The sequence below is a fragment of the Hirundo rustica genome, chromosome 11, assembly GCF_015227805.2.
Source record: "Hirundo rustica isolate bHirRus1 chromosome 11, bHirRus1.pri.v3, whole genome shotgun sequence".
NCBI lineage: Eukaryota > Metazoa > Chordata > Aves > Passeriformes > Hirundinidae > Hirundo > Hirundo rustica.
This window is the reverse complement of record NC_053460.1, coordinates 15868913-15883020: the sequence shown is the minus strand read 5'-3', so window position 1 is coordinate 15883020 and position 14108 is coordinate 15868913. Positions and strand designations below refer to the sequence as shown.

At 44.7% G+C, this 14108-nt stretch overlaps 1 protein-coding gene across 2 annotated transcripts in view; it reads left to right on the top strand.

Annotated features, from left to right (window-relative positions):
* LOC120757993 (neural-cadherin-like) overlaps positions 1 to 13299 on the top strand; it is a 60978-nt gene extending 47679 nt beyond the window's left edge. The window contains exons 26-34 of one of the 2 annotated variants that reach the window (XM_040075755.1): positions 769 to 892; positions 1457 to 1637; positions 2496 to 2662; positions 3351 to 3615; positions 5851 to 6031; positions 6955 to 7199; positions 8491 to 8645; positions 11537 to 11930; positions 12337 to 13299. In XM_040075755.1, the coding sequence (XP_039931689.1) occupies positions 769 to 892; positions 1457 to 1637; positions 2496 to 2662; positions 3351 to 3615; positions 5851 to 6031; positions 6955 to 7199; positions 8491 to 8645; positions 11537 to 11893 (1675 nt within the window). In that variant the 3' untranslated portion in view covers positions 11894 to 11930; positions 12337 to 13299. Of the gene's footprint in view, positions 1 to 768; positions 893 to 1456; positions 1638 to 2495; positions 2663 to 3350; positions 3616 to 5850; positions 6032 to 6954; positions 7200 to 8490; positions 8646 to 11536; positions 12199 to 12336 lie in introns of those variants that run through there. The other variant, XM_040075754.2, reaches the window with a different exon arrangement.
* Positions 13300 to 14108: the final 809 nt, after the last annotated feature.

The window sequence follows — 14108 nt, the reverse complement described above, 5'->3', positions numbered from 1 at the left end:
TATGAAAGAATAGTACAAAGAGGATTTAGACAATCTCTTCTATACAGGGCATAAAGTTACAGTGAGGAAATATTCAGGTTGTATTTTAGGGAAACCTTTGTACTGACAAAGATACTTCAGCTGTGGAGTAGATAGTCTGAGCAAGCATTCTGATGAGCATTGGGATTAAGCCTTGTCCACAGCTGCGTGGAGCTCTCCTGAGCTCATGAGGTCATGAAAGGAGCACAAAAAAAAAAGGGAAAAAATATAAGGACAAACGAAACCAAAAGAAATCAATGGATAACTCTGGGAAGAAGAAAGTATGAGGACTAAAATACCTGGAGTTCTTTGTCTTGGAGAGATGACTGGAAGATAATGCAGAGTTTACCATGCCTTTTAGATCACATGGACCCAAATTTTAGATTTCTGACTTTTGCCATACAGAGAACAGCTCTTGTTGCAGTATTCCTACAGCATAGGTTGGCTGTGTACACACAGGGCACTTGAAGGAGAATATGGTGTCTAGACTATCACAGCTGTTTCTGACTTGAAGGCAAACATATCCAAAATGTAATAGTGTCCCACAGTTAAACTTCCAGAAGGTTTCACTGCCATGTTTAAAAAAATACCCTTTATTTTAAAAGGCTTTATTTCAGAGAGAGAAGATAAGGTAGTTGCATTCAACTGTTATGTTATAAAGCCTGTGTTATTTGGAAATGTAGTGTATTTATCTGCCTATGTTTGAAGGTAGATGCAGAACGATTTTTATCATTTATATGGTTTTTAAAGGTATTTGAATGTGAACCATGTTCTCCAACTGGGTGGTGTGAAAGAGTCATTACCATATTCCTACCCACAATTGCTGCACAAACATTTTTCTGGTTGCTTGCGCAATTTCATCTTGGATACTCAGGTAAGAACAGAGAAATGTTTGCTTTAGCAGAGAAGAAAACTTCTTTACTCAATTTTTGGGAGATTTGTAATAGACATGAAACTTCTGCTTCCATCAATGTATTCAATGCCCACATCCATCAGCGTAAAATACAAGAAAATTCTGTGTTTTTCTGTGATAATTAGAATAAGTACCTTGCAAAGTTATTTCTCAATAGAAGGAGATGTATTAATGAGGCAGGAATTGTGTGTTTGCTTATCCTCTGCTTCATGCAGCTGTTTTCCAAGCTTCTTTGTGCATTCAGGAAACTTCTGAATGGCAACTGTATAACGGTATATTTATGCCAACTGTCTGCTTTGTTAGGAAGTATTAGGGGGTTGTTTTGTTTTCATAGTCAGTTTAGTTTATTCAAAGGCAAAATATGCTCTTGATAAAATCAGCTGAAATCTGAAATGTCAAAAAGCAAACTTAGTAACTTAAGCAATGCAGATGGGGAACAGACAGTGAAGTGGTGCAGCTATTTCTTTCTAAAAATGAAACATGTTTCTCGAATAGTATTTTTGTGTCATGACTTGTCTCTTGAAGGTGTACGACCTTCAGTCTCCTGCAGAGTCCCTGAACAGCTTCCCTGGCTGCACCCTGACGGATGGGAGCTGTGAGACCATGGGATCTTCCTCCTGTGGTATCCATGGGAGGTGCCTGGGGGACTGGGGCTCGTTTGCGTGTCACTGTTTGCCGGGCTACCACGGTTATCGATGTGATAAAGGTGAACCCTCCTTTTCTGTTTCCTTAGTGTAGGCTGCTAAATTTTACAGTACAGGAAACTTCAAATATTTGCAGGTAATCGTTGTTGAGGTGATTTTACATTACATTATGTAAAGCCATGTTGCAGTGTAGTTGCCTGTGATTGTTAATAATTGCTTTCCTAATTCCCTTTGAAAAATTGTTTTCTCACTACAGGATCATTTCTTTAATCCTTGAGGGTGTTTGTGCAGTGACTCTATAATGACGTGGCTGCGTGACAAAAAAAACTGTGAAAAAAGTATTTTTTTTAATTACAGTTTTTTGATTTGCATCTGTTTACACTTTCAGAAATATCTAATAACCTAAAATACATGATCGTGCCAGTACCACTTTCTGTGCAGAATTAGAACCATACAACTGGAATTAGAAATCACTGCTCCACTGGTGTCAGGAAGACACTCTGCTGGCTTAAGGAGCTATGCTTTGGGAATAGCAGGATCTTTAGCTCTCATGGAGCCGAAGTTTGCAGCAGAAAGACAAATAGCAGGTTGTGAAATTTGGTACTTAATACTTGGTCTGCAGTCTCTTGTCTTGGTCAGAGGTGCTGCTTCCCTGCTGTCATCCCATGTGAGCATTGTGAGGAGGAGCATTAGCAGGATCAAGCTGGGTGGGAGAACACCTCTTTACAGAGCAAAATTAAGCATTTGAGAAGCTGTGGAAATAAATACAGGAGTATGTCCCAAAGGACAAATTGTCTTACGGATCCATGCTGTACATCGCAATTGTTTCCTTTGACTTTCAACTCTTATTATGATGTTCAGGGCAATGATAAGGTTTCCCTCTCCTCGCGAGGTGGTTGAAAGGTTTCTCTCCCTTGCAGTGGCCAAGGAGTACAGGTTTGAGGCAGGCAGCCACATCCGCTACCAGCTGCCTGTCAGTGTGTCTGCCCGCAGGACGCTGTTCCAGGCCCTGGTGCGCACGCGGCAGCCCGACAGCATCATCGCCACCATGCGCTCCCGGGGCAGGGACGAGCACATCACCCTGCAGGTGAGGGCACCCCACACACAGCCAGGACACCAGTGCCAGAGACAGCTCAGAGAAATGGAAACAGAGCAAAAACCTTATGCTGAGCACTGAGACTCTGGAATCTGCGTTTTATGGATAGATGCCATCTGATCTTTACTTGAGATATTGACGACTCAGCTGTGGGGTCCCATTGGATTTTGGTGCCAGTTGTAGAGAAATACAGGTTCTATACAGAATAGGATGAATAGGATGTGTCCTTTCGACCCACGTGGCCAATTCTGCATTGTTCAGACTCTGCCAAGCAAGGTGCCAGTGGCAGTTCTAATGATGTCAGGCTCTCAAAGTGACAGCCTTCTCATTTTATACACACCTCTGAACAAGTCACCTCTTCAGCCAAGCTGGTTTGAGCTGTCACTGTAGCTGTGATACACCAGACTCTCAACTATTTGAAGAACCCCCTACATTTGTGCAAGAGAGATCAGGGTAAAATTACTAATATTAAGGTGACTTAGATACTACAGTGAGTATATTGCTACCACATTTAGGTTGCCTAGTTCCATGGCACCTGAAGTATTTTTATATTACACCTAAACGTTCAGTGTAAACATACCCTAAATTTAAACAAATGCTTTAAGGTTGAAGTTACAGGTCAATACAAAATGCCAGGCAATGACTTTTCTTTCTTGTTATTTTTTTAACTGTCCACAAGGTTGTTCAGGGACTCTTAGTGGTCTCATACAATCTCGGTGATGGAAACTATTCTGTAAGCCTTCCCTCCTACCACATTGATAATGGTGAATGGCATCACATCTCATTGGAGAGAAATGAAAATGAATTTACTCTTCGCCTTTATGAGGGAGGTGGAAAGAGAGAGATTACTAAAGCAGCAGGAATCTACAAAGAAATTGTCATTGACCCCAGCAGCTTGGTCCTCGGAAACACCTACCCATTCAATCAAAACAAGAGTTTTCAAGGTAGGAATTCTCTATCTCACTGTTCATAATATGGACCTGTAAAATAAAGGCATATAGCAGGATACTTTCTTGTTTATGTAGAGCCCAAAGTACACAAATTTCCTGCATGACACTTTGCACCAGGGACAGATTAACTTCTGACCAGGGAAAGGTACAGCAAGGGATTGCCTGCAAATACACTTGGCTACTGAACCTGGACCAATGATGGTCACTTCTTGCCTTGGCTATGGAGTGTTTCTCCCTGGAGATCCAGAAGCTTCTCCCAGCGGGACTGTGCATGGCTCCCTGCCTTGGATAGACAGAGCTGGTTCAGTGCATGGTTCTGTCTAGTTCGTTTGGCAGCTCTCCCTCCCTCCCAAACACATCTGTTGCTATGCTAAAAGGAATTTTTCCATTTTATATGTGCATTGTGTAGCACCCACCAAACCATGGTTAATTACCTTGGTATTACTGGATTTTACACTCAGTCAAAGCATTAACTAAAATTAGAAATGGTTTATTGAATTAGAGCTAAAAATTTCTAGCAACTGAGTGGATAAGGTCACAGTTTCTGTTAAAAGCAAATCCGTTTCTAGTCTGGAAATGGAGTAGTTCCACAAAGGAGAAATATAAAGAACTGGAAGTTTGGGATATCCATGGCAGCTCTTTACTCCGAGCTCAGCTGGAACTTTGGCCTTTCCCTAAACCCTCAGTGTAAGTAAAGCAGATCAGCAGAGCTTTTATTTCCAAGGAACCCACATCACTGCTGGTTAAACCTGCCTGGTGTCTATAGGTCACCTCTCTCCCATTACTTTCACCTCTTTAACTAGGTCCTAGGAAATCCATTTAAAGCAAGCTGGTCATCTTTTCACCATGCAAAAGTACTTCAGTGATTAATACAAAAGTGCCCAGAGAGAAATGAAATAGAGTAATAATTTGCAACCTAAGTGTATCACAAATTATTTAGAAAAAGATTGTTTTATACTGCTTTACTAGAAGTATTCCAACAAATAAAGTTTATTATGTGAATTAGGGAGCATATTTTGAATTTTTTATCTGTGGGAGGAATAGTGTTTGTTTTTAAGTAAATAAAGAAGTCAAGTGGTTGCATGAAGATCATTTTAATTAGGACTATTAATGTTGCTGCTAAGTAGCTGAAACTTTAAGGACTTCAAAGTCATAAAATGAACTTAATTAATCAAAGTATATGTTTTCATGCTGAGGCATCTCGTGCATACAAAGTTAATGTCACACATCTTCAGTACAAATTTTCTGTCCCTGATTGAAGACCCTCTCACCATTTTCTGTGGTTTGCTCTTCATCCTATAAAGGTAGGCCATAAGCTACAATTTAAAATCAGCCAAACACAATTTTTCCTGGTATATTGAAGAATAGAACAGATTCTCCACAATATTTGGACTTCTCTATGGAATCACAGTGGAGGGGTACATTTTCCACTGACTACCTTAGGCAAACAGAGGCCCTGTCGTGGTTTAACCTCAGCCAGCCTCCAGCCCCTCAAAGCTTCTCGCTCACCCCCTGCCACCAGGATCAGGGAGGGAATCAGGAGGGTAAAAGCTGGAAGCTCCCTGGGTTGAGATAGACAGTTTATTAGTAAAGCAAAAGCCATGCACACAAGCACAGCAAAATATGGAATGAATTCCCTGCTTCCCACAAGCAGGCAGGTGTTCAGTCATCTCCGGGAGAGCAGGGCCACATCCCCTGGAATGACAGACACCTTCTCTCCAAACATCTCCTCTCGCTCCTTCCTCCCCTCACTGCATATCCTGAGCACGATATTGCAGGGTCTGGAACATCCCTTGGGTCACTTGGGCCACCTGTCCTGGCCGTGTCCCTTCCAAGCCTCACGGGCAGCCCCAGCCCTACAAAAAGCAGGAAAGGCCTTGGCTCTGTGTGACCCTGCTCAGCAATGACAGAAACATCTCCGTGTTATCAGCCCTGTGTTCAACACAGATCCAAAACACAGCCCCATGCCTGCCCCTGGAAAGAAAAAAAAAAAAGAGAAAGAAAAAGTCTGCTCCAGGCAAAACCAGCACAGGCCTGCAGCAGCACTTGATTCTTGTGAAAAACACTGGGAATCTTGATTTAAAACTTCAGCAAATTCAGTCAAAAAATGAAGGACAATGCTGTGAAAGTTTAAGTGAATTCAGTGCTGGATTTAAACTTTGATAGCCTGTGTCCGTTGTTCAGCATAAACTGCCAAATCTTACAGCTGTTTCAAATGATTCTTGCTAGGATGTATGAAGGATATCAGATTTAACAACTACAGACTCCCTCTGGATGCTCATGGGAAGGAGCTGGTGTCAGTATTGAGTGCCCAAGGCATCAAAGAAGGCTGTTCTTCGGAGGCCTGTCGGAATAATCCTTGCAACCGGGAATTTATTTGTGTTGATTTGTGGATGATGCATGAATGCAGGTAATTGGTGGAAATAGAAGCGCAAAACCCTTCAGAATGAGGTGGGAAAGGGTGGATGTTGAAGTGTGCAACTTGAAGGCTGGCACTGGCAATCTCATCAAATCCCTGGAACTACAGTAGCACAAAAAGCTGGACTCCTGCACAGGGAGCAGGTTACTGTGTCCTTAGAGACCACCACAGCTGATGTAAATCAGCCTGGCTCCAAGGGTTTTGGAGCAAGTTCAGCTGCTTGTTTAGTGGAAAGCATTTGAAGAGCAGCAGCAAATTCAGAATGCTTGTAAACCCTGGAACCAGGACAGGAGTGTGAGCTGGAGTGACACAGTTCCCTGGCTGTGCTGTGAAGTTTATGCTGTGCAGTGTCAATGCTTTCTGATTTCTTACACTGTTGCAGGCTGTCACCTCTGTTCCCTCCCAGGCTCCTCCAGCTGCTTTAGGAACACCACACTATTGAGCTTAGATTCTTGTGTTTGTGGCTGGGGTCAGGACAACATGAATTCCTGTTGGCTGTGGTGCAAAATGAGCACTTTACTACTTACACACACTTTAATGTTTGCACACGCTGCCACTGCCCACACAAATGGAGTTCTCTAACTCTGAAAACTCAACGAACACAGCACAGCTTGTCCTGCCTAGCCACAACTGCAGATGCCAACCCAGCTGGTTCTCACAAGAATGCTCTTGTAGAAGGCAGTGGGGCTACCTGAGCTCCCAAAGCCCCTGACATAAGGGTCTGAAGTTGTGGAGCTCATGCTATGGCTGCCTCAGGAAAGGCTACGAGCTGTCTTGATTTCACATAACTTATTCCCAGTAGCTGCTTCGGAAACTGTGCAAGAAACGTCACCAGAGTGTGTTTTAAAATCTTCAGTGCTGCCTGTCGTGGCTGTTTCCAGTCTAACATTCCCGTTCTGCCCTGGTGTGTGCAGCTGCCCTGCGGGACACGTGCTCCTGGAGAACGCCTCAGGCCGGCAGTGCGTGTACACGGCGTGCGCCGAGCGGCCCTGCAACTACGGCACCTGCGTGTCCCTGTCCCCCACCGCCTTCCAGTGCCACTGCCCCGACGGCTACGCGGGGCGCCGCTGCGAGATCACCCTGGCCATCTTCCACAAGGACACGGGCCTGAGCTTCACCTCCCTCTTCGCCATCTGCATCTGCTTCCTGGCGCTCCTAGGTAGCTACGGCAACTACATCTTGTATTACCTGTGGTGAGCGCACGCGTCCACCTGTCCTGAGCAGCCATCGCCTCATGTCCTGCCGAAAACTCCCGAGGGAGACTCAGCTCTGCCTTCGTTCCTTTGCCGTGCTCCCATCACCGATTTCTCATCCCTCTGTGCGTCCGTCGCTAAGTGATCAACGTTTGTGAGCTACGGGAGGTCTCTGCTGTTTTGTTTTCTTCATGTGTTCACGTCATTCCCGAGGAACTGTTCAGATGCATAATTGGAAGCAAATGCAATTGAACAGCAAGAGCGGGAATTGCTATCAGATAAGCATTGTTTAAGATAACTGCTGAGCATGAAACAGATTTTTCAGTCTAGGAGAAACTTTCTGTCTGATAGGAATACACTGGCCAGGCAGGAGCAGACTTTGCATCTTGCCAGTCGTGTCCCAGCTACTAAACAGCTGATTTTGTCTTTCTCCGCCATTTTCAGGCTTAGGCATTGGATCTCAAAGAGGAGGACCAGAAGGATCTTACTGGTGAGGGAGGATCTTGGAATCCCAGATAGCTGAGGTTGATAATAGGTCTTTATGTTAGAGAGTGCAGGGCATGACCTCTCTGTACCCCAGTTTCAGTCCCAAGGTCATTTAGATGCTGCTCCACAGAACTGCTGCCATGTAGATATACTGTAAGAAATTCTAGGTTCTTTAGTTTACTGCACTGGTCATTTGTTGTAATCAATGCTTTGAGGTCTTACTCTGAGCTTTTATTGATTTTTATAGAGTTGGTAGCACAGTGATGCACAAGTTCCTGTTTATAGAATGTTCAGTACCTGATGTTGAAATTTGTCAGTTGTATAAATGCACTTCAGCATTTAAGAAAAATGTTTAAATTAATGCTAAGGCAAAATGTGCCTGATTTTTGTTTTCTAGTAAAACATCTAAAAGCATTTTCCTCTTCTGTCTTGTGTCTTCTTGTGTTTAACTTGTGTGTAATTGTGTCTGTTACTGTCAACATGTTCTTACTTCTTTGTCCCCCTCTGTAATGCATTTTCTGTGACAAAGTTCGATTCCACACAGGACAGAGACATGTCAGAGACACCACTTGGTCTTTTACCAACTTGGAGTTGGGCTTTAAAGAGTGTTGTAAAATGTTCTTTAAAGGCTTTTTCTTCTTCTGTGGTTGATGTTCCCCACACTGCACGGTGCAAACCCCAGACATTTGAGAGAAGCCCAGGGTGCAGCCATGCTGGCCCTGCTGTGCACTGGGGTTGCATCACCTGTGCTCTGCTCCTGTGTCCCCACAGCTCTGCTCAGCGCCGGCTTCCTCTGGGCTCACTGCAGGACGCGCAAGGGTCTGCATGGAGGCGTTTACCACGGATCTGCTCATCCTGAGGATCTCGAGGACATCAGAGAAAACATCCTCAACTACAATGAAGAAGGGGGTGGGGAGCAAGATGAAGTAAGGACCACTGTTGTGTTACAATTAAGAGGGGACCGGTGCCTCACCATGCTGAGGAAAATGCATGTTATGCTTTGTCCTCAGCCAGTGTTTTGCTGATTCAGCCCCGAAATTGGCAGATGAATTATTTGGAAGGGTCTGTACATGAGGGTGCATGTTTCCTAAGCAGAGATAAGTGCTTATCCATTTTTAATTTGTCTTAGAGCCAGTGATTCTGAGTGCATGTTGAAAGGAGCCTGTAGAGTGAGTTTAGTAGTAGGGAACTAACGGCTGCTGGGTTTGGTTTCAGGGTTCAGGAGACACTGAGGTTCTTAGGGTTCATTTCTGCTGGAGCTCCAAGGGCCTGGAAGAGCCTGGTGTGACTGTTCTCATGTCCAGGCTTTTCCAGAGACTGCTCCCAACAGCAGGTGTTCACACCTCCCTCCTTGGGAAGGGGAGGTGGTGAACTGCCTCTTCTGAGGTCCTGGGGCATGTGGTGGGTGCAGAAGAACCTTTCTTAATTTTTGTGTTTTGGAGATGAATACACCAGTGAACACAAGATGTTTATACTCAGAGTAGAGCAGATCATACCCAAAGCAGGTACTATTAATGTTCCTGCTGGCTGTTCTAAGGTTTTCAAGTGCCAGTAAAAGGCAGAGCTTTGAAGGAAAATGGTGGATATTATAAACAAATACTCTTATATGATTATTTACTGACTTGTAGATCCTTTCTATGTTTGTAAGAGGTAAGAAACTTCACTGCCAATTGTTCATTTCATGGATTCAAGGGGTGGTGTGACTTTGCAGAGGTAATAAGTCATGGTGCCAGTGTCATGGGCCAAGAAAAGCCAGTGATTTTAAAATATTCTTACTTGTAGAGTATCCTTATTTTCTTGGTGAATTAGTGGGAACATAATAAACACAGACATTTCCCATGTGATAACATAGACAGCTATAAATCCTGTTTTCCTTAATCAGATTAACTTCCTCTGCAGTATTTTGCAATTTTACACCCAGAAGGTCTCTTTGAGGAAATCTACAGTTACTGTATGACATGTTTAATTACTTTTGGAGAGTTCTTAAAGTACACTCCTTTTAAGCAGAGGAATCAAATTAGTGACTTGATGATCTCCATCTGAAGCTATTACTCTGCCTGAAAAAACAGTGCTTGGAGTGAAGCCTCTCTGGGTTCTGTGTACTCTTCCTAAATTACTCAGATTTAACAGCTGCTGGGATTGCAGCTGAAACTTCTTGAGCTAAAACCTAGTTGTTTGTCTAGATTTAAAAAGCCCAAACAAACAAACCAGCCCCCAAAGCACCTAGAATTACACCACCTCAGTTGTGTCCTAATGTTACCTCAACAAAAGGATCATGAGAATGCTTGGATAAGAGAGTTTGAGTTTTGTAATGTTTGTGGATATTGAGCTGTGGGGACAAGAGGTTGTCATATGAAGGAGTTTCTGCATCTGAGATAAATAAATTTTTCCCCCAGAAAAATCAGGAGCTCATAAAAGTTGCAGAAGGTCAGTGCATTGAGTACACACTGAACTCAACTGACCACCAGATGTTAAAAGCCAGCTCTGGACCCAGAAGGCAGGGCTTGAGGTGGGTTTGTTATCAGAAGAAATGTGTAATTTTAATGAACAACTAGTAGCAGTGAAGGATGCTTTTAATATCACCTAATTCAGTGAAGGGATGATCCTCAAGTCTGTATTGGAAAAAGCTCCCATTTAACTTGTGTCTGATGAAAGGTTGCTCTTGGTATCCATGCTCAGAGTGGGGCAGGACTGGGGCTTGCACTGATTTAGGACGTGCCTAAGGCAGGGATTGGGGCTGCAGGTCTCCGTGTTAATCACCAACACTCCTCAGTCGCTGGAGGAATGGGAATAAGGAGCTCCTGTCCCAGGCCCCCATCCTGCCACTTACACAGCTTTTTGATTGCAGGTGTGGGGAATTGAAGTTGTTCTCTGCCTCCAGGAGAAATTCAGCAAAACTTACTGAGATTACCTTGATTAATCTCTTATAACATGGTTATGCACAGTGTCACATGCTGGAGAACTAAAGAAATACTTTGGGAAGTGCTGATTTCTCTCTGTCACTGTCACTGATGGTTCCTGTTCCTGTGAACAGTATTAGCCATACAAAGAATTACTTGCTTGGTCTAATAAACTCTGTTTCCCACCACCTGCCAACATTCTTCTTTGACCTGTAAATCAGTTCAGGGACAAAACCTTTGGGTTGTAGGGAGGTGAAGGAAGCTGGGGACAGGACTTCTTCATTGCAGGTGGCACAAAGATTCTGATCGGTGTTTAACTGTTGGCTTTGGCAGCTTTGTACCAGAGGTTGTGGCACAATTCCCAGACAGCCTTTACTGTGGCTGAGCTGGGAGGGAATTAGTGACTTTTTTGGGCGTAGGCAGTTTTACTTGGCTTTTACAATTGTGCCACTGCCATGTAACATAAATAGCCATTATTCCAGAAACGGGCCGCATTTTATCAGAAATCACAATAGATTTTTGAACTACTACTGCAGAAATATTTCTTTAACATGCTGTTTGTGAATACCCTTTCTCACCTCTTCTGCCATGCTTGTGGTAATCAGTGTCCAGTGGTGATAAGACACTCAGATGTGAATTTCAGAACAACGACTGGGGCATTTCTGTCAGGTTTATTTAGCTTTTGGTACGAAATCAGACTCGCTTCTGACCGTGACCGCAGCAGTGCGGAGTGCACAGGTGTTCCCCACAGGCTGTCTCAGGCGCATTGCAGGCGGCAGAGTTGGCAAAACACCCAACTCTTCAGGTGCTCACAACGGACCGACTGACTCGGGATCACTCCTCCGTTATTCCCACCCGAACACGAACACTCGCGACCCACAGAGTATTAATTCCGTGTGCCCGATTTCTCCCTGCAGGACGCCTACAACATGGCAGAGCTGCAGGTGTCCATGCAAGCCAGCCCGGCCTATTCCCTGCAGCGGAGGAAGGAGCCCCGGGCGCGGCGGGGCGCGCTGAGGGCGGCGGCGGGCGCGGAGCTGGGCCGGGCGCTGCCCGCGCTGCTGAGGGAGGCCGAGCGCCGCGGCCCGGCCCCGCCGCAGGACTCGCTGCGCGTCTTCTGCACCGAGGGCACCGGCTCCAGCGCCGGCAGCCTCAGCTCCCTCAGCTCCGCGGGCATGGGCGACGGCAGCGCCTGCGAGGACATCCGCGAGTGGGGACCCAAGTTCGAGAAGCTGAGGGAGCTGTACTCGCACGGAGAGGCAGGAGACCTGTAGCTCCCCAGAGCTGCTCTTCTCAGTTCTGGAAGCAGAGGTGAAGCAGTTTTTTTATACTCCCGCTCTCTATGGCCCCCACTCGGCCTTTTTTCCTCGTTACAACAGGGATTCAGGTTCCCACCACGGAGGCACACTTGGCAGCAAATTGAAAGATAGGTAGGAGCTAATCTTTGGATATATACTTACCGGGAAAAACAGAGAACCTGGGATATGCAGTCATTCACATACTGTGGTTAAGAAGTACAGGTGTTTTTTATCACTGAAGTAATGCAGAATTCTTGAGAGATCCAATGCACACGGCCTGAGGTGTGCTGGAGCTGAGGGAAGCATGCCAGGTGTGCTTTGTCTGGTGCTTTAAGAACCACTTGAAGAAAAAAACCACCTTGTCTTTTTCTCCTGTAAATGAAGTCCGTGATGTATTTTATCTCTCTTGTTTCTCACAGTGGCCCAGCCCTGCTCACCGAACACAGTGCAGGTGCCAGTCCAGGGTACAGAGAAAGGAAAAGCAGAAGGGTGGACTGGATCACTTATCCTGTGATGAAATCCTTTATGCTGCCGTACGAAGGCAGAAACTGGATCTAGGCATAACACTTGAACCCACCTGCTTACAACTAGGTAATTTTCCTAAGGAAAAGGCCAGGTGTTCTGGGTTCATGGCTCAAAGGGAGATGGTCAGGAATTTCAGTGGCAAACACCACAGTTCACCACAATCTCTCCTTCCTAATGAGCTGCTAAAATGAGCCTAAACCAGCCTGAACTGTGCCATTTGCATCTACAACTCTGTCGCTCATGTTTTGTTAAATCTCATTTGATAGAAGCATTGCAGGGCTTTTCTGGGGACAGAGAAACAGGGAAAAACTAACAGCAGTAGCAGGGGGAGGAATATTACGCTCTAAACTAATTAGTCCCTTTTCCAAACCATTTAATGTCCAGCTACTATGCAGGATTTTTCTTAAACTTGACAATATTTGGAAAAGAGAAGGTGCCACTAAATTAAATTTGATTTTTTTTAATTGAGACCACTTGTACAGATAAATGGAGTACAGTGCAGCAAACCCAAAATCTTAAGATGTGCTGTTTCTTCTATGTATCATATGTAAATGATACATATTCTAATATGTAAACTATATGTAATATGTACATTATATAAGCTAATAATATGAGTATCTCCTGGTTTCTAATAATTTGTTCCATTAAAACAAAGCATGAAATAATGTTATCATAACAGACATTAAAACTGCTTTGCTCACAGCAGCTTGTTTTGGGAGATCCGGCTTTTATTTTTATACATTAAACCCCCTAAGTCGGTGAATGCTGCCTGCAGGCCAGCTCAGTCTGCGCATTTCACAAATGAGAAATGTTCACACAGTACCTTGCTCTGATTTGTATTTGTGCCACCCTCTGGAAAATCTTGAGTGCACCATCAGCCACTGTTACACACTGCAGGTGGTGGGCATTGTTCTCTGGAACCCCTAAATCCCATTTTGGTTCACAGACAGTCCAGAGTCTGTGGTTTTGTAATTTTACTGACACGTTTATCTGCCTGGGAGGAAACCTTGGCTGAAACATCTTGCAGCGTTCACCAGTCCAGTGTGCCAGCTCCCGTACTCCATGATCTCAGCCGTCACAAACAGGATATGGAAAATGAACTAAATAAACATCGTGCACAAAAATCTATTCCTTCCTGAAACAGCAATAGTTTTGTCTACATACCTTGTGTTCTTCCCACACCCATGAACATGCTGTTGCTTTGGCTAGTTTTAATTTCATTTAGCCTCTAAGCTCCTTGGGGCCAACACTGTCTTAATTTGCCTGGGAAGTGTCCTGTCTATCTCAGGCACCATATAAATAATAAACCAGCCTTCTGTCCCGGGTGTCTCTGCCTTGTTTGTGTTTAAGGATGACTGAAGGATGGACTCTCTTGAATTATTTCTCTTGGTTTTGATCAGATGTTTCCACAGATGGGAGTCACGGGTGCTGTGCTGCCTGAAAAGCTTCTGCTGGTGGGCTTAGGATCCAGTTACCCACACCAAGAACACTTTGGGGTTTCCCCAGGGGAAGGAGACCTTGTCAAATCTCTTCCTCCACCCCTGAGGAACTGGACTGGTCCTTGGGTGAGAGTGACAACAAGCACGAGGGGTGCCCAGGAACCCTGTGGGTGTCAAACACGGGGCACACAGAGCAGCCACAGAGCTGTTCAGATGTCCCAGTGCCG